The sequence below is a fragment of the Oryctolagus cuniculus genome, chromosome 17 (genome assembly GCF_964237555.1).
Source record: "Oryctolagus cuniculus chromosome 17, mOryCun1.1, whole genome shotgun sequence".
NCBI classification, from domain to species: domain Eukaryota; kingdom Metazoa; phylum Chordata; class Mammalia; order Lagomorpha; family Leporidae; genus Oryctolagus; species Oryctolagus cuniculus.
Window position 1 is genome coordinate 56,971,474 of NC_091448.1, and position 23,482 is coordinate 56,994,955.

General features: G+C 45.1%; 1 protein-coding gene across 7 annotated transcripts in view; it reads left to right on the top strand.

Annotated features, from left to right (window-relative positions):
• ARHGAP44 (Rho GTPase activating protein 44) overlaps positions 1–23,482 on the top strand; it is a 189,083-nt gene that overhangs the window by 108,289 nt on the left and 57,312 nt on the right. For all 7 annotated transcript variants that reach the window (XM_008270707.4, XM_051825172.2, XM_051825173.2 and 4 more), the window contains exon 6: positions 773–849. In XM_008270707.4, the coding sequence (XP_008268929.1) occupies positions 773–849 (77 nt within the window). The remainder of the gene's footprint in view (positions 1–772; positions 850–23,482) is intronic.

The following is a 23,482-nucleotide window of genomic DNA, read 5'->3' on the forward strand; positions in this document are numbered from 1 at the left end:
GTGTTGTGGCGTAGTGGGTAAAGCCACCACCTGTGACACTAGCATCCTGTGTGGGTTTTGATTCATGATCTGGCTGTTCCAATTCCCATCCAGTTTCTTGCTAATGCTCCTGGGAAAGCTGAAAAGGACAACCCAAGTACTTGGGCTCTTGCACCCATGTGGGAGACCCAGAAGAAGCTCCTGGTTCTTGGCCTCTGGCTTCTGACTGGCCCAGCCCCAGCCCTAGCCCCAGCCATTGTGGCCATTTGGAGAGTGACCCAGTGGGTAGAAGACATCTCTCTCTCTGTCTCTCTCCTTCTGCTTCTCTCCTACTCTCCCTCCTTCTCTCTCTCTCTCTCTCTTTCTCTCTCCCCCTCTCTCCCTTTCTCCCTTCTCCCCACTTCCTCTCCTTCCCTGTCTCTGTAACTCTGCCTTTCAAATAAATAAAATAAATCTTTAAAAAAAGAAAAGATTTGCTAAGAGGCTAAATCTTAAATGTTCTTACTTTCCTATTTACACAAACACATATACACACACAGAGGAAGTAACTGTGAGATGATGGGTTAGTAATTCTTTCACAGTGTAAACATACCAAAACATCAAATTGTATACCTAAAATATACACAATTCCTGCTGTCAATATTTATACCTCAAAGAAGTAGATTGGTGGTGGGGCAGGGAAAGGTGAATGAACCTGAAAATAAGGATTGGGAGACCTCTAGCCAAGTTTTCATAGTTCTTAACTTGCACTTAGCTTCAACTTGACCGTGTGCCTTGTCTCCTGTAACCACAGGTGGAAATCCCAAATATTCAAAAGCAGCGGAAACATTTAGCCAAGTTGGTGCTGGACATGGACTCTTCACGAACCAGGTAGAGTTGCTCAGCTTTCCTTTTTGCTTCTTTGAAGGAACAGAGATCATATGTGGGAGTGAGGGTAGAGGTTTGTGTGGAGTGTGGCCTTTTCATTCTCTGAGTTTTTCTTAGCATCTACCATGTATCAGGCCCTGGAAGTAAATATACCTAGCCAGGGACACCTGGCCTCTTCTCTCATGGTGACTGCAGTTGAGTTAGAGGTGGACACTGGGCAAGTGAACAGACGAGACAACTTTAGGCAGCCATAAGTCATGTATTGAACATAACACCAGGTTGTTTTTAGAAGAGAATGATGAAGAAACAGAACAGTAGTATCACATGGAGTGAGAGAAAGCTTTCTTGGATGGTGTCACTTGATTGGAGACTTAAACAATGTGAAAGACGCAGCCATGCAAAGGTCTGGTGCCTGCTGTCTATAGAAGAGAGAACAGCAGGTGCAAAGGCCCTGAGATGGGAATAAGCCTGTGTATTCAGGGTACAGAAAGGCCAGCGTGGCTGAGGTGCAAGGAACAAAGAGGAGAAAAGCCAGAGATGAGGACCAAGAAGCAAGCTGGATGACAAGGCATGTCTGCAGTGAGGAGAGAACTTCTAATTTTGTGAACATTTTTGCTGTTTCCTGAAAGTGATGGTTGCAGCTATCTCCCTTCTGGAGCCATTTTCCAAACCCGAGAGCCTTGTGAGAGAAGTAAGGCTGCTCAGGGTTCATCTGCGTGCGTCTCTGCACCCCCCAGGAAACTCCTGGTGCAGCAGGCGTCAGAGGGCACGAGAGGGCACAATGAACGGCCGTCACATGGGACCGTGCAGGAGTCTTCCTGTTTTTCATGGTGGGAGGGATGTGTGAGTGCAAGTTGAAGGAATGCAGCGTCTTGAATATTAACATAGAATGAACTGTTTGGTTCTACTTATGTCCTTTGTGGGTCAGGTTTAATGATCTCCACATCTTGTTTCAATTTGCTTGAAATAAAGAAAAAAAAAAAAAGTCCATGGGCAGAGAGATGCAGAACAAGGATGTCTGCAATAGGAGTCAGAAGTCAAGCACCACGCTCCGTATGAGCTGTTTTCTGGTCCTGCGACTTTGGTCAAGTCACTTAATCTCCCAGAGCACCCACATCCTCAACTGTGCCCAGATGCAGACGTTTGTGGATGAACCTGAGGAGGCCGTTTTGAGTATCAGATGAGTTTGTATGTGTCACCCCACTTCCCAAGAGCTTTACAAAAGGAAACTGATACCATAACTAGGTGGCGTACCTGAATTTAGCATCTCAGCCAATGAAAGGTATGGGGCAGTCCCCCCAACACCAGAAATATAGTGGGTTAAATAAGCAAAGAAGTAAGGATCTGTTTAGTTAACTTTGTGTTTTCCAAACCTCAGTTCACTTGATTAAATTTGTTTTAAAGATTTATTTGTTTATTTGAAAGGCAGAGTTACAGATAGGCAGGGACAGAGGGAGAGAGAGAAAAAGAGGTCTTCCATTTGCTGGTTCACTCCTCAAATAGCCGCAACGGCCAGAGCTGTGCTGATCTGAAGCCAGGAAACAAGATTCTCTTCCGGGTCTCCCACATGGGTGCTGGGGCCCAAGCACTTGGGCCCTCTTCCACTACTTCTCCAGGCCATAGCAGAGAGCTGGATCAGAAGTGGAGCAGCTGAGACTCAAACTAGTGCCCATATAGGATGCCGGCACTGCAGGCAGCGGCTTTTATCTGCTACACCACAGTGCTGGACCCCACCTGAATGATTTTTGACATCTGCAGCCATACATAGCTTTTGAAAAAGCTGACCACTTTTTCAAAATAAATTATTTGTAAGAGAAATCTTATAGCACTATCACAAATTGGAAACCAGTGTGCCCTTTCCTAAAATATTAGATAAGCATCCTAGTGAACAGGATGAAAGCAAAGCCCATATTATTAAACTTCAGTTTCCATTGGATATGGAAGTCTGTCAACCTGAAACTCACCTCCCTTTATTAAACAGGAGGATGAGGAGATATTGGAGAGCTGTTACAATTATTCAGAGGCTATGTGGTTAGTGTACTTTGGAGGACCAGATAACAGAATGAATGGGGAGTGTTGATCTGCTGTGATTACCGTGTCCTTGGCACCAGGTACAATTGCATCCGATAACATGAGCGTTCCACGCCCTTGTTGTGGGAGCCATACAAGATTGCTGAAGAAATGCCGATTGCCCCGTTGTTAGGATGAGGTGCACATCACGCCCCTGGGTGTGTGGAGGTTTCCTTCTCTGGGAACCTGTGTCTCAGCTCTGATGCCTTCTGTTTGCTTCCACGAGGAAAACCCAACTTTGCAGCACAGAACTGCAGCAGAGAGGGCTGAACGCTAACATCAAAGCATGTCGTTACTGTCTCCACCCCCGTAGTTTTGCTTCCTCGTCCTCTTATGAGAGAGTTGCTGCTGGGGCATAGCCGTGGTCTCTCTTGTCTAGCGTTGCCTTTAATGATGACATCAAGTGGTGTGAAAGTTGTGAACGCTCTGAGGAGTATGTTAGGGACCTGTCGTCTGTGATTTTAACACTGTTTCCTTTCTTCAGCTGTTCTTCTCTTGTACAGTGGGATATAATTAGGAAATCTCTACCTTTTCCCATCAGAGTTTCTGTGCTTATAAAAGCTTCAACTTGGATCCTTTCCAACCCTTGTGGTTTCAGACTGAAAACGTCCTTTTTGGTTATCCTCATATCAGCTGATCCATCTTCTCCATCACAGTTCTGGCTTTTCTTAGCCCATTTGGTGCAGTAGTAGGCTTACAGGTGAGGAGTTGTTTTTCCAGGGATTTTTGTCAAGATGGTCCAATCCTCCTCCCTCCCAAGACAGCTGACTTCCCTTCAGGTCTCTGCTGTAGCAGCCATGGCGGAGGACATAACCCAGGGCCTCAAGTTAAGGGTTCTGCATCATTTTAGCTTCTGGGCTACAGTACAAAGGGGACGTTGCTAGCAAAGTGGTGCTCTTTCCTCCCCCTTTACTCTCCAACTGGCCATGTCCAGCCTGAGTTTACCTGTCTAACGGGACCCTGGTGAAAGCTGCAAGGAGAGGCCTAACTTCTGGCCGTCTGTCCTGGTACCTCACCCTTACTCCACGTGAGGACCGAGATCCTGCAGTGAGAGCAGGACAAAATGCTCCTCTTCTGGAAACATTGGGTACTCAGAGCCCCCCACCCCTACCCGCCTTATGCTGTGTCTGGGTGAAGCCAGTTGCGCACATAGGCTCTCCTCCTTGCAGCTTCCTGCTTGGTGATGACCAGAGCTTGCTTTCGTCCTGTCTGTCCTTCATGAACTCCACTGTCCAGAAGTGAAGTGGCATGTTCCACAGACAGGCAGGATCTTGTTCTAGATTATCAGCACGTCTTGATCAGTAGTTTCTGGACTGGGTCTTTGAATTCTACCGCACCTCTGGCAGATAACACCCGATGCACCTGGTTTACTTAGAGTATAATGGGGTCTCAATGTGTGCTTTTGTCCCTACTCAAGTAGATCCAGCGTGTCTGCTTCAAGCATCAACCATATGGACCTCAATATCCTCAGAGAAAACGGATGTTCTGAAAATGAGTAAAAGATTATAGAGGAAATAAATCGAGGTAAACTCAAGGAAGCATTTATGCTGAATTAAAGATTGTGAATGATACAGAAATGTTTTTTCTGTGATTGGCTTGGTTTGGCAGTGGTTAAAGAAGGAACCCCTCTTCTTCCCAAAGTCAGACTCATGTTTTCCTGGGCATGTACCTCCAGGCTAACCCTACAGAGAACACATTCTATTTCTGCTAAACAACTGCCACTGGGTCCTACAGACTTAATTACACCTCGCCAGATTCGCATGTTGATGCCCCAGTCTCCAGTGTGACTGGTTTTGGAGATAACAATATTTAGAAGGTAGTTGAGATCAAATGAGATCGTAAGGGTGGGACATTCACTCCATAGAAAGAGTGATCTCTGTCTCTGCAAATTCAGAGGAAAGGCCACGTGAGGGCACAGGACATGGCAGCCATCCGCAGACCAGCAAGAACGTGAACCCGGTGCATCCTGGGTCTTGGAGTCCAGACCTGGGAGAACAGACGTTTCAGTCATTAAAGCCCCCTGGTCTATGGCGTATGGTGTTCAGGAAGCCTGAGCACACGTCCTTTGGAACTGAGTGAACTAGGGTGAGACAGGAGAGTTTTGTGGAAGACCTTGGGCAGCACAGGGAATGAAAGAAGAGGTGGAGGCCAGCGCCGCAGCTCACTAGGCTAATCCTCCACCTAGCGGCGCCGGCACACCGGGTTCTAGTCCCGGTTGGGGCGCCAGATTCTGTCCCGGTTGCCCCTCTTCCAGGCCAGCTCTCTGCTGTGGCCCGGGAGTGCAGTGGAGGATGGCCCAAGTGCTTGGGCCCTGCACCCCATGGGAGACCAGGAGAAACACCTGGCACCTGCCATCGGATCAGCGCGGTGCGCCGGCCGCAGCACGCCAGCCGTGGCGGCCGTTGGAGGGTGAACCAACGGCAAAAGGAAGACCTTTCTCTCTGTCTCTCTCTCTCTCACTGTCCACTCTGCCTGTCAAAAAAAAAAAAAAAAAAAAAAAGAGTGTAAAACCAGAAATGGAATTCCAGATCCACGGCAGTTTTAAGTACCTCCCAGACCAGCTGCAAGGGCCTTCCTCATCTTCTACCTCTGCTTTTCTCACGTGCAGGTCTGTTCTCCATCGATACTTTTTCTTTCTGTTCTCTGGATGTCCCTGGGACTCCTGTCTCCCTAGTATGAGCTTCCTAACAGTACAGAATAGGCTCCATTTGTCTGGCCTTTGTTGTGTGCCCAACAACTTTGCCCTGTCAGTTGGCAGAGGTGGTCAGGGATGAGCCTGCATCAGTGGCTCTTGCTTGGGTCACTCACTGCCAAGGTCATGCAAAAAAAAAAAAAAAAAAAGGCAGCTCCCTTTTGGACCACACTAGACCAGGTGTGGAAGCCAGAACTCAGAAAATGGAGGCTGCCAATGCCAGAGGAAAGAAGACCAGACAGATCAAACCGGGCCAGCTAAAGAAACTTCCTGTTTGCCTTCCAAAAGTTCTTCTGGACTTCCTGTTGCCTGAGGGAATTACACTGGCCTTCTTGACCCGCTCCCTGAAATTCCAAAGCCTTATTTCTCACCCTTCTCTCCCATCCCGGCCTCATTAAAACTTGTGTCCTGTCTTCATGTCCCTGGGGTCCTGTTCACAGAGCTCTCTTTCCCTAGAGAATGACGGTGGCATTTCAGCTGCTTTGGTGGGAAGAAGTCTTCTGTCTGCCTTCTTGGACAGCATCCAGTATCCCTGTGCCTTCTGCGAGGGGGCCCACCCTTGAGTTTATGTGTAGAGCAGATGGCTGAGGAGGCCGTCATACCTCCAGATTCCTTGATTCGCATCACTTCTCCAAGCCTGGGCAAATGCTTCCACATTTCCTTTGCTATTTTATTATTCAGTTTCCCAAAGGGACCATTGTGGGGGTCATCTTATCATCAGTGTTTTATAACTTCAAAACATATTGCATATGTGTTACAAATATTTCCTACAGGGAGAGAAAAAGGTGTGTGTTTATAAAATTCAAGGATATTGACTAAGGTACAGAATTTGGAAAAAGAATTAGAAGGACATAGGAAAAGAAAAGAGATAACTTGGGGAAGATGTTTTCATTTTAACATACACATTAGGTATAATTTGAGTTTTTAAAAAGTGGAATTCAGATTTCCAAAGCCATAAAAATCAGTTTAGTGTCGGTAGTCACTGTATGTGTATTTTTTTTAGCACTTGGTTAATTTTTTTTAGCGTATTCATTAGTTGCTTTTCCTTCATGAGGCAGCATGAGTCAGATGATGGTTGTAATTTGATTTCATAATCTACCCTGAAGTTATGCATTCATCGTCTGATCTGTAAATTGTGGCTGTGGCATTTCATATTTTATTTGTGAACAAATAATGCAGTACTTTAATACTTCGCTTAAGATGGTTAAATTTGGAGGGTTTTTTCATTCTTTGCTTTTTATTTTTTATTTCTTTCTCTCTCTCTCTCTCTCTCTTTTTTTTTTTTTTTAACTAAATTTTAGCTCCCACATGTAAGGGAGAACATGTGGTATTTATCTTCCTGTGTATGGCTCATTTCACTCAGTATGATGTTGGAGGTATTTGTTTAAATGATTCATTTATTTATTTGCAAGGCAGAGTTACAGAGAGGGAGAGACATGGAGAATGAGAGATATTCCATCCGTTGGTTTACTCCCCAAATGGCCACACGCCTGGGGCTAGGCCAGGCTGAAGCCAGGAGCCTAGAACTCCATCTGCGTCTCCCGCGTGGGTGGCAGGGATCCAAGCCCTTGAGCCATCATCTGCTGCTTTCCCAGGCATATTCGGTGGGAACTGGCTCAGAAATGGAGCAGCAGCCAAGATTCCAACTGGCACTCATGGGATGCCATGGTTGCAGGCTGTGTCTTAACCTGCTGTACCACAATGCTGGCCCCAATGTCGCAGATGTTAATCAACTGTAGCATTTAGGTAGTGCAAAACTTTCTAGGAATTATCCAGCAAGTCTTAATAATCCTTAACTGTTAACTTATTTCAGTTTAGATTTCAAAATATCTTTGGGTAGAATATTTCTTTTCTAATTTGCCCTAAATAATAGTAATAATTTATTATTATTTTCATTTAGGCCTTAATTTGTGTTCTAGTATACAATGAAATTTTTTTTTGGACAGGTAGAGTTATAGACAGTGAGAGAGAGAGAGACAGAGGGAAAGATCTTCCTTCCATTGGTTCATTGCCCAAATGGCCACTATGGCTGGCACTGCGCCAATCCAAAGCTAGGAGCCAGGTGCCTCTTCCTGGTCTCCCATGCGGGTGCAGGGGCCCAAGCACTTGGGCCATCCTCCTCTGCCCTCCCGGGCCACAGCAGAGAGCTGGAGTGGAAGAGGAGCAACCGGGACTAGAACCTGGTGCCCATATGGGATGCTGGCGCCACAGGCGGAGTTTAACCAAGTGAGCCACGGCGCCGGCCCTATTATTATTATTATTATTATTATTATTATTATTTAACTTAAGGAGGAGAGAGAGCATTTCCATCCTTTGGTTCACTCCTCCAAGTGCCCACAAGCGAGGGAGCCGGGAACATAATCCGAGTCTCTGAGCCTGACTCCTTGAGCTGCTGCCTCCCAAGGAGGGCATTGGCAGGAAGCTGGAGGCAGGAGTCAGCAGCAGAGCTGGGTGTTGAATCCAGATCTCCCATGTGGGAAGCAGGTGTCCTACTCTGCATCCTCACCTAGGCAAAGGCCCTGGTGGAATCAAGTATCTCTCCCAGGGGCATGTGTCCACCTGTGGAGCTTCAAGCTAGTTTGATGTTTGTCCCACGGCCTTATTTATTTATTTACTGGTCATTTCTTTTTCTCAGAGAAAGGTAGTTTGTGAGGGGTGGGGGGAGGGAGAAGACAGGGGCAGCCATGGTAGCTGTGTGTGGCACTGGGGAAAAGTCACTCATGCAGAACCACAGGGGGTCAGCCCCGATGACCTGGTGGGGAGAACATTGAGGGGCTGGGCCACATTCCTCAAAGCTGGCGTTGCCAAGAAACGCTTGTTGTGTTTTGGTTCTCAGCCCCGCCCACACAGCAGTGCCAGAACGCTTGGTGTCTCATGGGCTAGATACTTTCTCCTAGCCAACCAGGTGCAGCCTCGTGGTTTGGTGGCCTCAACTGCAGCTTAGGCCATTTTCAGGGGCGTGGGAAGCAGCGTGTTATTTGGCCACATTTCTAGTAAGAGGAAGATCGTGCAGGGGAAAAGCCGGTGAAAGCCCAGCAGCCGGTCTCAAGATCAGAGAGAGAGAGACAGGAAAGGCTTTGCAGTGATCTCCGAGAAACGTTATGAGGCATGGGAGTGTCCGAATGAAGAGGAAGCTGCTGATTATCCACATGAACCACAACAGAAAGAGCTAGAAATGAAACTCCTCTGGGCAAGGCACAGCCAGAGAAGCTGTGGTCAGTCACTCGCTGGATATACTTGGGAAGCCACCATTGTTATCAGCTTCATCCAGTTATGGTACCCATTTTCTTCAGCTTTCCAGATGATGGCATGGATGGTGGTGACATAATTTGATCACAATAAGTAGATTGTAAAATGATATTGTAAAACTTGAGTCTGATGTTTACTATTGGAAGTGTGTTGCTTAGACTTACAAAGTAGGAGGGGCTGGTGTTTTGGCGCTGCCGGCATCGTATATCAGAGCCCCAGATCAAGTCCCAGCTGCTTCATTTTCCCATCCAGCTCCCTGCTAATGTGCCTGGAAAAGCTGAGGATGATGGCCCAAATACTTTGGCCCCTTGCCACCCACTTGATAGCAGATTAGAGTTCCAGGATCCTAGCTTCAGCCTGACCCAGCCCCACTGTAGCAGCTATTTGAGGCGTGAACTATAGGATGCAAAACTCTCTCTCTCTCTCTGTCTCTCTCCCTTTTCTTCTGTCACTCTGCCTTTCAAATAAATAAACATATCTTTAATAAAGTAGAAGAACAGCTGACTTTGATGCAAATGCAATCTACATAATGCAAAATACCATCAAGGAACTTGAATAGCGGAGAAATCAGCAGAGTGATGAGCATCAACTTGAACTGTCAGTATTACGGAATGTTCATAACAGCAGATGACAGAATTGAGCTGTAGTCATGGGGAAAATCTAAGCAACTAAGAAGGGAGTGAAGAATTAGAAAAAATGCTTCAGCAAGGTGGCTCCAGAATGGGAGAGACTGCTTTCTCAACGAGATGCTAAACCTGTTCAAGTGCTGCAAGCTGAAAAAGTAGAGTCTACAAAACCATCGAAGAACTTGAGGATCGAATGCAAGGTCTGAACAAAAATTACCTTCTGCAGAAAGTGAAAGGAATATTTTGAACAAGATCCAGAACTAATGAATGGGAAAACAAGACAAATTGAATGTGAATGTTTGAAACTAAAGTGTTATGATCTGATGCAAAATGATCCTGTGAAAAAAAATGGAGGAGGAAGTGTTCAAACTACAACAAGCATCGTCTGATGCTGAAAATGGAAAAATCACGCTGAATCACCTAAACCAGACTAACAGTCTCACTGAAGACAATCTGACACCTAAAAAGTCCAACTTTTTGAAAAAGGGAATTTTTTTAAGATTTATTTTTGTTTGAAAGGCAGAACTACAGAGATAGGAGGAGACACACACACACATACACACACACACACAGATTTTTTATTTCTGGTTCACTCCCCAAATGGCCTCAGTGGCCGGGCTTGACCCCGGAAACCAGGAGCCCATAGCTTCTTCTGGGTCTCCTACTTGGGTGCAGGGGCCCAAGGACTTAGGCCATCTTCTGCTCCTTACCCAGATCTATTTCTGATCCAGACATAGAGCTTCTGGAGTTTGAACTAACACCCATATGAGATGCCAGCATTGCAGGCGGAGGCCTAACTTCCTACACCACAACACTGGCCCCTGAAAAAGAGAATTAATTATTGCACCAAGAAAAGAAAGAATTTCATCTATCACTTTTTTTTATAAGGTTGTATTCCCTTAGTCTGTCTCTCTTTTTTAAAAGATTTGTTTATTTTGAAAGGTAGAGTTATAGAGACAGAGAGGGAGAGGGAGAGAGAGAGAGATATCCTCCATCTACAGGTTCACTCCCCAAATGGCAGAAATGACTGGGGCTGGGCTGATCTAAAGCCAGGAGCCAGGAGCTTCCTCCAGGTCTCCCATGTGGGTGCAGGGGCCCAAGCACCTGCACCATCCTCCACTGCTTTCCCAAGTACATTAACAGGGAGCTGGATCAGAAGTGGAGCAGCCGGAACTTGACCCTGGGCCCATAAGGGATGCCAGCACTGCAGGCAGTGGTTTTACCTGCCTCACCACAGCACCAGCCCCCAGCTATCACTTTTTTAAAAAAAGATTTATTTATTTGAAAGGTAGAAGAGAGAGAAAGATCAATCTTCATTTATTGGTTCACTCCCCAAATGGCTGCAGTGGTTGAGCAGGGCCAGGCTGAAGCCAGGATCCTGGGACTCCATCCAGGTCTCTCACGTGGTTGGTGGGGGCCCAAGCACTTGGGTCATCTGCTGCTTTTCCGGGAGCATTAACAGGGAAGAGGGTCAGAAGCAGGGCAGCCAGGACTTAAACTGGTGCTTGGATGTGGGATGCTGATATTGTAGGCCAGTGGCTTAACATGCTGCACCACAGTGGCAGCCCCCAACTATCCCTTTTGAAATTGAACAATAAATTTGAAGTAATTCAAAGTAGAACTGCAAGAGATGTGAATTCTGATTCAGAATTAAATCCCCTGAAGTATGACATTTGACTTAGAACAGTAACATCCTTGTGGTATCATTGAAAATGAATTAATGAGGCCAGCGCCATGGCTCAATAGGCTAATCCTCCGCCTGCGGTGCCGGCACACCGGGTTCTAGTCCCAGTTGGGGCGCCGGATTCTGTCCTGGTTGCCCCTCTTCCAGGCCAGCTCTCTGCTGTGGCCAGGGAGTGCAGTGGAGGATGGCCCAAGTGCTTGGGCCCCTGCACCTGCATGGGAGACCAGGAGAAGCACCTGGCCCCTGGCTTCGGATCAGCGTGGTGCGCTGGCCGCGGTGGCCATTGGAGGGTGAACCAATGGCAAAAAGGAAGAACTTTGTCTCTGTCTCTCTCACTGTCCACTCTGCCTCTCAAAAAAATAAATTAAAAAAAGGAAAAAAAAAGAAAAGGAATTAATGATAATTGAGCAGAATTTGCTTTTGACCTTAAAATGGGAAAAGAAGAGTTGGTTTTTGCTCATGAAAATATTAGACCTCAGTTGGAAGAATCTGCTCATCAGATTTCTGGGGAAGGAATCCTTATTGTATAGAGACTCTCACAAGTTAAAAAAGAATGGTTGGCCGGCGCCGCGGCTCACTAGGCTAATCCTCCGCCTTGCGGCGCCGGCACACCAGGTTCTAGTCCCAGTTGGGGCGCCGGATTCTGTCCTGGTTGCCCCTCTTCCAGGCCAGCTCTCTGCTGTGGCCTGGAGTGCAGTGGAGGATGGCCCAAGTCCTTGGGCCCTGCACCCCATGGGAGACCAGGATAAGTACCTGGCTCCTGCCATCGCATCAGCGCAGTGCGCCGGCCGCGGCAGCCATTGGAGGGTGAACCAATGGCAAAGGAAGACCTTTTTCTCTGTCTCTCTCTCTCACTGTCCACTCTGCCTGTCAAAATAAAAATAAAAATTAGAAAAAAAAAATGGCTGACAGAATTCTGTCCCTGCCAACACAGTCCTTGGAAGAAATACGCAAGGATGAGCAAACCATTAAAGAACTGTTGAATGTATCTGGCCTGGGTAGCTCTCTCTGCTTTAAAGCTAGAGCATGGGTGTTTATTTAAACTCAGTCAAGAGAAAAACTTTGAGAGATCAGAACTCAGAGTAGCAAACAGATGCCCATGAGGAAACCAAGGGCTCTGTCTTCTGGTTTAGAAAAGCAGCAGCCATCAACACTCACAAATGAGAAAGAAGTCTTTGTGGAAATACTTGAAGCTCAGAGGTTCTTGAAGAATCTGAGAAACATAATGAAACCTTAAGTAAAAAGCAAAATTTTAGAACAAACGATTGAGGAAAAAGTCAAAAGTCTTGTATCCGTGAAAGGAAAAAAATAGTCTTCAGAAAAAAGAACTGGGAAGACTCAGGGACGAGGAGAGTGGAGCTGCTCCTGCAGCTAATCCAGAAGTGTTCCATGCTTTTGTGTAACTAGGAGCGGAGACGTCTCGGTTGAACATAATCAGAGAGGTCATCTTGAGAAGGAAAGAAAACATCAAAAGATAATTGAGGATCAAAACCAGAGTACAGTGCAACATCTCTGTCTCTGCAAAAGCAGACGGAAGAAATGGGTGCTTCCAGAAATCGTGAACAAATGACGAGCACCTACACCCAGCTCTTTGCAGCAAAAGATGAGGAAATTAAGGATTTGCAAACGACAATAAAACAAAGCCCACCTGCTGGGAGAAACAAGACATTAAAACAGAATCATGTTTTTCAACTAACTTTCAGTGTGTGGATACAGAAAATAGAAGTAGAAGGCACAAAGTATTCAAAGCCGAAACCAAAAGGAATGAAAGAACAAGCTTTAGGGGTTCACTGTCTATGAAAAAAAAAAAAGTCTTTTACTACGCTGATCGTTCAGTTTGGTAAACTAAGGGTCCCTAACAGAATGAGTTGAAGTTAGAGGGGCCTTGGCTCCAAAACAGTTGCATCTGTTTACACCAAAAAATACAGTTCATCTTCAGCATGATAACATACACCTGGGAAAGGGAACAGATATTATCTGTTTGGAATGAGAAGGCTTGGGAAAATAGCTCTCTCAAAAGAGGCGCTCACCTAGTAATAGACATTGCAGTTGCCACAGAAGCAGCCCTCATGAAAGTGCAGTGGGAAAATAAAAACAGCTAGATCTGAAAGCAGTGATCATGCTATTTTTAGAGAAACAGTTCAGAATTTGTTCTGTCTTATTCCAGAAAAAGGCACTGAAATAGATGCCTTAACTTAGAAATGTCAGCCATCATTGACCATTTGGCCTTCTGCAAGCATCCAGTTAGTGATGAGGTTAGAAGTGTAACTCGTCACCCGTTTGAGGAGATTCTTACAAGAATGCAGTCCATTAAAACAGTGAGTTAAGAAAATAGAAGGCTTAGACAGGCCCGTCATGGCCACAGTCCAAATACGCAGCAGGAGTCCGTGGACTCCACAAGGAACTAGGTGGCTTCAACACCATTGTAATTGAGAGTGAGAACGAGTTTAAACTGGACATGAACGAAACTAACCTGATCTGAAATTACGAAAGGAATAAAGTCAGACTAAAAAAATTGGAGCAGGAATTAGCCCAAACTCAGGAGTGCCTATGGCAATTTTCTACACCAATGATAGGCTCTTAGAACAGCTTGATATACCAGGGCTCTCACCCAACCATCATTCTCAGAAGAGTCTCTTAAGGCAAGGGAATTGTTCCACTACATGAGCCTTCTAAACTCCTCCAAGAGCCTGAAGAACTAAGAACATTACTAGAGGGGAAAGGTAGCAACCTTTAGAACCAGCCAGGAAAATTATCAGAGCTTTTCTTTGTCAGTGGCCGCCACATCAGAGCTTGAAATGAGACAACTCCAACCAGTTGATTCAGAAATTAAGCATTTAAAGAAGCAGAATATTCTTACTAAAGCTACTAAAGGGAAAGGAACGTTATATCAAAGCCAAAAATCAATTACACTCTCTGAAGAAAAAAAATTCTCAGGGCTGGCATTGTGGTGTAGGGAGTAAAGCCACTGCCTGTGACGCTGGCATTCCTTGTGGGTTCTGGTTCGAATCCCAGGTGGTCCACTTCTGATTCAGCTCCCTGCTTATGGATTCTGTGTGTGTGTGGGGGGGTGTCCCTGCTTCTCTCTCTGTTAACTCTCCCTTTCAAAGAAATAAGTAAATCTTGAAAATCCCAAAGAAATGAATGAAAGTGAGACTTTTTGAAAAGGCAAGTAATGAAAAACCTAAAAGAAGGAACATCAACAGTAGAAATAAACTAAAACAGGAAAATGAAAAAAAAAAAAAGTAGTCCTATCCAGTGGCAAGGAAACAGAATTTCAAGTATTACAGGAGACTAATATGAAGCTTTTTGCTTTCCTGTGAGAAAAGGATGTTAAGTACTACGCAGTGAAGGCAGAGGCCCACTTTTTTGAGCAACTATGGAAAGAGAATAAGGCGTTTAAGATTTACACCAATTTTTTAATGCAATTAAGTCAAGGTAGGAGAAGACAGTGGCATGTCAGCAGGAAATGAGGTCAAGTCATGTTGGCCTTGAACAGAAACAAATGGAAAACCAAGCCCTCGGGGGCCCCGTGCTGTGGTACAATGGGTTAATCCTCTCTGCCTGCAGCGCTGGCATCCTATATGGGCACTGGTTCAAGTTCCAACTGCTCCTCTTCCAATCCAGCTCTCTGCTATGGCCTGGGAAAGCAGTGGAAGATGGCCCAAGTCCTCGGGCCCCTGCACCCGCGTGGGAGACCTGGAAGAGGCTCTTGGCTTCAGCTGTTGCGACCATTTGAGGAGTGAACCAGCAGATGGCAAACCTTTCTCTCTGTCTTTCCTTTTCACTGTCTGTAACTCTACCTCTCAATTAAATAAAACCTTAAAAAAAAAAAAAAAGAAAGAAAGAAAAGAAAGAAAACCAAGCCCTACAGGAGGTTCAGCATTCACATGACAAGGAGTTACAGGAACCAGGAAGATCACCCAGTCATCTTTGACAGTCGGAGTCTCACATTCCTGATGCTTTGGCTGCAGAAGAGAGAGTGGCTAGACCAGTCAAGTGCTACTTTGGAGGGTAAGCTAGTCGCAGCTGCTTGTGAAAAGGAAAGTATCTACCAGGTGCTTTTGTAGGTGGAGTCGGCCCAGGAGAAATTGAAGATGGCCTCTAAACAGAAAAGAGGGCATTGTAGCTTTCCGTTTCAAAAGAACAAGAGGAATCAGTATGTGGTATTACTGGCCGATTGGGAAGAAATGTTCAAAAATTTACAAGGAAAACACCTGTCACTAAAAGAGTTGAGCAAAGCAAATGGTGTGTTGGATGGGACCCAAGAGCCAACTGAAGAACTGACAGGAAATTGGCTCTAACAGGAAGTGTTAGGTGCATTACAGAAGATATGGATGAAATCTACCAACAGTGCACAAGGAGACAGGAACAGGATCCTCAGGCTGTTCCAGAACTCCCCAAAACTGGTCAAAAATTGCTGTAGAACTCCCCCAGAACTAGGTCTGCTTGCCTGATGTGCAGCAAACCAATTAGCACCACCGCGGTGGTGGGAGTAGTTTATTTGCAACACACAGAGCTGGGAGTCAGGCATCTCTGAGGCCCAGTTCCCAGACTCCCCGAGGGATTAAAGGCAGTGAGTCTTGGAGTTCAAAGTGGGGATTGAGCAGTACATGATCAGCTTGTATGTGGGCCATTGATTGGTTCACAAAGCAGTGGCCTACCTTTGATTGGTTGGTGTCAGGTGCCAGCATGTTTCCTTCGAAGTGGCAAAGGTGGACTCTGGTCTGTGTGGGTCTAAGGGTAGGTTGGGCAGTACTTTGTTTAATCACAGCCTGTAGAGTCCTCGGAGCTCTCAGAAGAGAAGCTGGTACTGGGATGTTAACTTACAGGGGCAGTTTGAGTCTGTGTGATTCAGGATCTTGGCTCTGGCTTCACTCTTGTGTCACTCCCTTAATTTAGTGAGTGACTCTTCACAGAGGAACCACCTGCTAAGGGAGAGACACTGGGGCATGAAGAAGTCTCATCAAAGGCATTAGGTAGCCACAGGGGCTCTACTTCAGTACCCTTCTTTCTTGAGTGTGTTGGGGGGGTGGGTAGCAGTCCTTCCAGCTACTTTCCACTGCAATGAACATAGCATGAATATTCTCTTCCTCCTCCTCCTGTGAATCAGGTGGAATTTCTCCCAAGGGTTCACTACTCAGTGCTATCAGACTGGGGGCCCACCTGGCACTGGGCAGGGGGAGCTTCATCTAGGGTGTCACGCCTACCTTGGAGGAAGGATGTAGCAGTTCTATTGCTCAATGTTATCAGGCCAGGTAGCCCATTTGGTGCTGAGCAGAGGGGATTCTTCTGGGGAGCTTTCCCCGGAGGAAAGGCTGGGACCACCTGCACGGTTACTGGGGTCTGGGACTTGGAAGTGTAAAATCCCGGGGTGCTTCCAGGTGAGCTTCTACAGGTGCTTTGTACACAATGGCTAATTTCTAACTTCCTACCTAACAGAGGGTGGTGCTGCCTGGGAATTGTGTGGCACTTCCACGAGTCCCACATGGAGCTCAGTATCCATTTTGTCATACCTTGCCCCTAGGTCCTGGATGCAGCAGGGAAAAGAGGGTGTTTTGGTTGACAAGTAGGAGGATGCAGTTATATATAGGGGCTTGCAGCGACTTCCAGCTCCCCAGACCTAAACTAACTACCTGCCTACCCCATGTCACTACAGCTTGGTATTTTCCCCAGTTGGCCAAAATTGAGCCAGTAACCTCCCTGTTTCAGGGAGGCAGCACACAGTGAGCTGCTGGGCTGGCCAAGAGTGGACTACTCCATCCCCTGCAGTCCATCACAGGTGGCTGCCATTGTTCTCAGAGAAGTTGCTCAGCCTTGATGTCCTTTGAAAAGAATTCCACTGAGACTTTGATTTTGCCCAGATTTCTGAGTCAACATTCTCAGTCTGAAATTCTTGCCTTTTGTGTATAAAGGATTCAAAGGGGTTTCTCAGGCCTGGCAATCCCAGTGTGGGGCCTGTGTATAGATTCTAGCATGAGGTGTGAGGACACCGGGCATCCTGTCTAGTTAGCACCTGTCTTTTGAAATGGTGGCCCTTCAGGATTCTTTTGGGAGTCATGAGTAGGAACTCTTTTCTTCTTAACCTAACAGCTTTTTATATTTTAGTTTAGGGCTGACACTAGTGACTCCATTTTAACTTTTTTTTTTTAAGATTTATTTATTTGAAAATCAGAGTTACACAGAGAGGGAAGGAGAGGCACAGAGAGAGAGAGGTCTTCCATCTGCTGGTTCACCCCCCAATTGGCTGCAATGGCCATGGCTGCACCAGTCCGAAGCCAGGAGCCTGGGGCTTCCTCCAAGTCTCCCACGCAGGTGCAGGGGCCCAAGGACTTGGACCACCCTCTACTGCTTTCGCAGGCAATAGCAGAGAGCTGGGTTGGAAGTGGAACAGCCAAGACGCGAACCTGTGCCCATATGGGATGCTGACACTGCAGGTGGTGGCTTTACCCACTATACCACAGTGTCGGCCCCGACTCCATCTTAACTTTTAAATTCCCCCCTTGTCATCAGTTTTTTAGAAGACACCACTGGTCAGTCATCATGTAGCTGGGTTCTGTTTGTCTTTCATTGCCAGAGTGGATCTATCCTGGTTGCTAGTCTGATCCAGTTCCATGCTGGGGTGAGAGTTGGGGAGTGTGTTGACAACCAAGAGTCAGTGTCAGAAACCCTTTCAGTCACATTTGGACATAGGGAGTTTTAGAAGCAGGGGTTTTTAGGCTAATTTTATCTGGAGTCCTTTACTAAATTTAAGGTTATCAGTTTTGTGGGTGACAGTCATCCCATCAGTGTGCTGGGCCAGAATCATCTTGCTGGGAGTTGGACTTCTATAGAATTCTCACAGGCAACAGGTATAAAATTCAAGAAGGAAAATACAAAACTAAACCAACAGGAGCATAACAAATCAAGTTTGTGTCTTAAAAACAATGAACAGAGTCACAGTCTATTAGCATGTGTTTTGTGGTTGACTGCTTAAGTAGGGCAAAGAAAGTTGATTTGCCATATAGTAATCTCAGATTTAGAAGACTCTGAAGTTAGGAAACCTAACCAAGGTAGGCTTACATTTTTTTTTTAGCTGTATCACCTAATCTTTTGAAGTTTGAAGATCTACTGGGACGTGACAGTTTATTTAGTAAATATAAGCCTATGAATCAGGTATTCGGCGTATATTTTTAGATATACCAATGTCTTAAATTGTATTCTATAATAAAGAGAACAGTTTCTGAATATATGCAAGTAGTCACATTTCCATGTAAAACAAAAATAGTCATAAGTAGTTTTTGAATTTTAGAGGAATTCAGTAGGAAGAAAGGATAAATGTTTTCATTTTTGTTTACGAAAGCAAAGTGTTATAAACCTTAGAAATTGCAAGAAAAAATTCCTGAAGTCTGGTAGGCAAGACATTTAAGTGCAAAACCAACAGTGTCTTAACTAAAAGGCACACCCACAAATTTCACCAGTTCATCGAGCGTCCTGTGATTGCTGCTGGTCTCATTAGATCTCCACTAGCAGTTTCACGGGTCCATCACCTTGTATCAGAGTTCTAGATGATGTTGGTCCACTGATCTTTTGTCAGAAACCTACATTTACAAATACTTGTTAGAGTCTTTTCTGATTCTAAATATTTCCAGAAAAAACTGTGAATGACTAAAGACTTAAAATCACCACAATTCATATTTAGATAGCAGTTCAACAATTCTCAGGGAAGTTTAGTTTTTTTTTCACAGTGTGCAGCATTTTGAAAGCACAGTAGGCTTTCACAAACTATTCCATCCTCTCAGATCTCTGGGCCTCTGACAGGACGGGCAGTCTCCATTTGTGATAGGCCCCTAGGATTTCTCTTTCCTTTTTTTTTTTTTTTTTTTTTTAAGAATGATTTCTTTATTTCAGAGGTAGAGTTACAGGCAGAGAAAGGGAGATACAGAGAGAAAGGTCTTCCATCAGCTGGTTCACTCCCTAAATGGCTGCAACTGCTGGAGCTGAGCTGATCCAAAGCCAGGAGCCAGGCGCTTCTTCCATGTCTTCCACACGGGTGCAGGGGCTCAAGGACTTGGGCCATCTTCCACTGCTTTCCCAGGCCATCAGCAGAGAGCTGGATCAGAAGTGGAGCAGCCGGGACATGAACTGGTGTCTATGGGATGCCTGCACTGTTCATTTAAGCCTACTGCGCTTAGTAGTACTAAGCCTTAGCCTACTACGCTGCAGTACCTACTATGCCACAGTGCCGGCCCCAGGATCTCTTTTATATTGAAGCAACAATGATGACTGATAAACTCCCACCAGGAACACCAGGCTATTATAAATGTCATATAATTAATAGAATGTTTACTTCAGCAACACATAAGCAGGACTTAAAAGTGTGGCACCAAGGGTGAGTGATTGGCACAGTGATTTCAGTTGCCACTTGGGACACCCACATCCCATATGAGAGTGCCTGGTTCAAGTCCCAGCTACTTGCGTCCTGTGCAGTTTGCTGCTGATGCAGCTGACTCAGAAGATGTGATTTAGGGGCCAGCATTGTGGTGTAGCCTTTTGAGCTGCTGTTTCTGATGCTGGCATGCCATATCAGGTGATGGTTCAAGACCCGGCTGCTCTGCCACTCATCCAGCTCCCTTCTAATGCACTTGTGAAAGCAGCAGATGATGGCCCAGCTGACACCCATGTGGGAGACCCGAGTGGTGTTCCTGGCTCCTTGCTTTGGCCAGGCCATCTCGAACCATCACAGCTATTTGTGGAGTGAACTAGCAGATGGAAGATGTCTGTTTGTCGGTCTGTCTCTCCCTCTCCTTCTCACTCACTCAGCCTTTCAAATAGACAAACAAATATTTAAGCAAAAATAATAAGGGCCTGCGTTGTGGCACAGTGGGGTAAGCCAACTGCCTGCTATGCCAGCATCCTAAATGAGTGCTAATTTGAGTCTTGGTTCTCTACTTTCAACTCAGCTCTCTGCTAATGTGCCTCAGAAAGCAGTGGAGGATAGCCCAAGTACTTGGACCCCTGCCACCCTCATGGGAGACCTAGGTGGAGTTCCAGGCTCCTTGTTTCATCCTGGCCCAGCCCCTCCTTTTGTGGCCACTTGTGGAGTGAACTAGAAGATGGAAGATATGTCTGTCTGTCTGTCTCTGTCTGTCTCTCTCTATATATATATGTATGTATGTATGTATGTATAAAACTATCTTTAAAATAAATATTGAAAAAAACTTGATTTAGAACTTTGATCTTGAGGAAGCCTGCAAAGATGTCAAAGATTTAAAACATGTGGTCAAAGCAGTATTCTAGGTCAAGGTATATAAACCAGGGTTATAGACCAGATTTAACCAGAGTTACAAAGTTTCAAAATAAATATTTGTCCAAAAATAATCTTGACTGTTGTAAGACTCTCAGCTTTCCCAGGCAAAAGAACCTGACAAAGTTAACAGAGATCACAAGTGACTGTCTTAATAAAACAAAATCTTTGCTTCCTTGGTCAGTTACCAAAAGTCAAAGAAAAATCCTTAATAGAAGAACACTGAACTCTTAGAAACAATCAAAACACACGAAATCATGTGATTACATGGAATAATTTAGATAAATCAGGATAAGCCACTAGTAAAGAATCAAGTTATCCTGCTATCTTAGGATTCTTTAAAAAGAAAAAAAAAAGATTTATTTATTTGAAAGGCAGAATATTTACAGAGAAAGAGGAAGAGATGGAGAGAGAGAGCTTCCATCCACGAAATCATTCCCCATATGGCTTCAACTGCTGGAGCTGGGCCAGGCTGAAACCAGACACCTGGAACTCCATCAGGGTCTCTCACATAGATGGCAGGGGCCAAGCACTTGGACTGTCTTATGCTGCTTTCCCAGGCTCATTGTCAAGGAGCTATATCAGAAGTGGAGAGGCTGGGATGCAAACTGGTGCTCATATGGGGATGCTGGGCACTGCAGGCCAGTTTGTTTATTTTTTTTAAAAGATTTATTTATTTATTTGAAACAGTTACACAGAGAGAGGAGAGGCAGAGAGAGAGAAGTCTTCCGTCTGATGGTTCACTCCCCAGATGGCCGCAACGGTTGGAGCTGCGCTGATCCTTAGCCAGGAGCCAGGAGCTTCTTCCAAGTCTCCCACATGGGTGCAGGGACCCAAGGACTTGGGGCATCCTCTACTGCTTTCCCAGGCCATAGCAGAGAGCTGGATTGGAAGAGGAGCAGCCGGGACTAGAACCGTCACCTATGCGGGATGCCAGTGCTTCAGGCCAGGGCGTTAACCCACTGCGACACAGCTCTGGGCGGGCCACAGTTTAACCCATTGCACCACAACGCAGGCCCCCTATCTCAGGCTTCTAACATAAACATTTTTAGTTTCAAGTCATAACAGAATCAGAACTAGAGAAAAGAGCTTATAGGGAGCAAACTGGAAAGTTGCTAAAGAGGGTCACTAATTGAGCAGAAACTGTTAAAAGGAAAAGCCACAGTTCACAATATAGTTGAAAAAAGTTTTACAAAGACTTCAAAATTAAATATCAAAAACATCTTACAAATTTTTACCAACATATCAACATTTTAGGAAAATTTCATTGCTTTAACACAGGGGACCAGACTCTAGTTTCATGCCAGTGTGCCTTTGATGCTAACGTTCACTTTGTAGAATGTGCTGTAAAAAATTCTTTTATAATTGTAGCCAACCTGATCTCACACAAGATTTGTCTTCCTCAAACCTTCTACAGTCTTCTTATATTTCTTTTTATTTGTCCTTTCATTTTTCTCCTTCTCCTTGTGGAATACCAGTAATTTTACTTTAGGACAAAAATTATTCTCTTTTCCCTTAATCAAACACATCTTCCCTATCCCATAGCTTCACTTATCAAAAATGTCTTACTCCCTCACTGAGTTGTTTTCTGCCCTCTTCCCCAATTTCAATGACCATATGTTAACATTTTTTTAAGGTTTATGTTATTTATTTGAAAGAGTTAGACAGACAGACAGACAGACACAGAGGTCTTCCATCTGCTGATTCACTCCTTAAATGGCCCCAATGGCCAAGTCTGGACTGATCTGAAGTCAGGAGCCAGGTGCTTCTTCTGGGTCTCCCACATGGGTTCAGGGACCCAAGCACTTGGGCCACCTTCCTCTGCTTCCCCAGGTGCATTAACAGGGAGCTGGATCAGAAGTACAGCAGCCAGGACTTGAATGAGCACCCATATGGGACTGATGCTGCGGGTGGCTTTACCTGCTACACCGAAGCACCAGCCCTGATTAGCATTCTTACTCTTGATAACTTCTACTGGAAACCTTTAGAACAATTTGAACTGTCATGTATCATCAATTCATGAAAATATATTTGTTAGTAGGCCCAATGCCTTTTATAGAATTTAAGAAGCCAAGAGTTCATGAATTGGTTTTTAGAAATATTTATCTCTTTCACATTTACCCAGTTTGTTTTTAACAATCAGGTTACTTGGCCGGCGCCGTGGCTCACTAGGCTAATCCTCCGCCTTGCAGCGCCAGCACACCGGGTTCCAGTCCTGATCGGGGCGCTGGATTCTGTCCCAGTTGCCCCTCTTCCAGGCCAGCTCTCTGCTATGGCCCAAGTGCTTGGGCCTTGCACCCCATGGGAGACCAGGAGAAGCACCTGGCTCCTGCCTTCGGATCAGCGTGGTGCGCCGGCCACAGCACGGCAGCCATTGGAGGGTGAACTAACAGCAAAGGAAGACCTTTCTCTCTGTCTCTCTCTCTCTCACTGTCTATTCTGCCTATCAAAAAATAAATAAATAAAAATATATAAAAAATTTTAAAAAATTTAAACAAGTGATGTCAGATAACCTTTAAAAAAATCAATCCGGTTACTTAAGAAGCTGAAATATTAGACAGGCATGGTTGTTCATTTAAGTCATTTTGTTGTCAAAGAAAAACTCTAGAAACAGTTGTGTTTTATACATAGGTAGCAGTGAACATTGTACTATACCTTCACCTGTTTTGTTTGTTCTTAGGTCAAAATTACACTTATGGTTTTAAATATCTAAGAAAAATAAGTATGAGTTTTAGTTGGCCAGCAAACCCAGGCCCAAATATGTTAGTGACTTGAAAAATCTTTGTTTATACTGAAAAATTTAAAGCCACTTCTCTACCAGAGATTTATTTATGTCATGTGAATCAAAAGATATTTGGAAGAATTTAAGTCTAATCTATGTGAGTGCTCATTTTTCCATAAGCCAATCAAAAATAGAATTATTTGAGGGATTTTGCTACATGGATACAGAAATAACATGTACATATCAGTTCTCCACAAAAATTAGTGTGAGGAGCTAGCATTGTGGCAAAGTGGGTAAAGCCACCCTC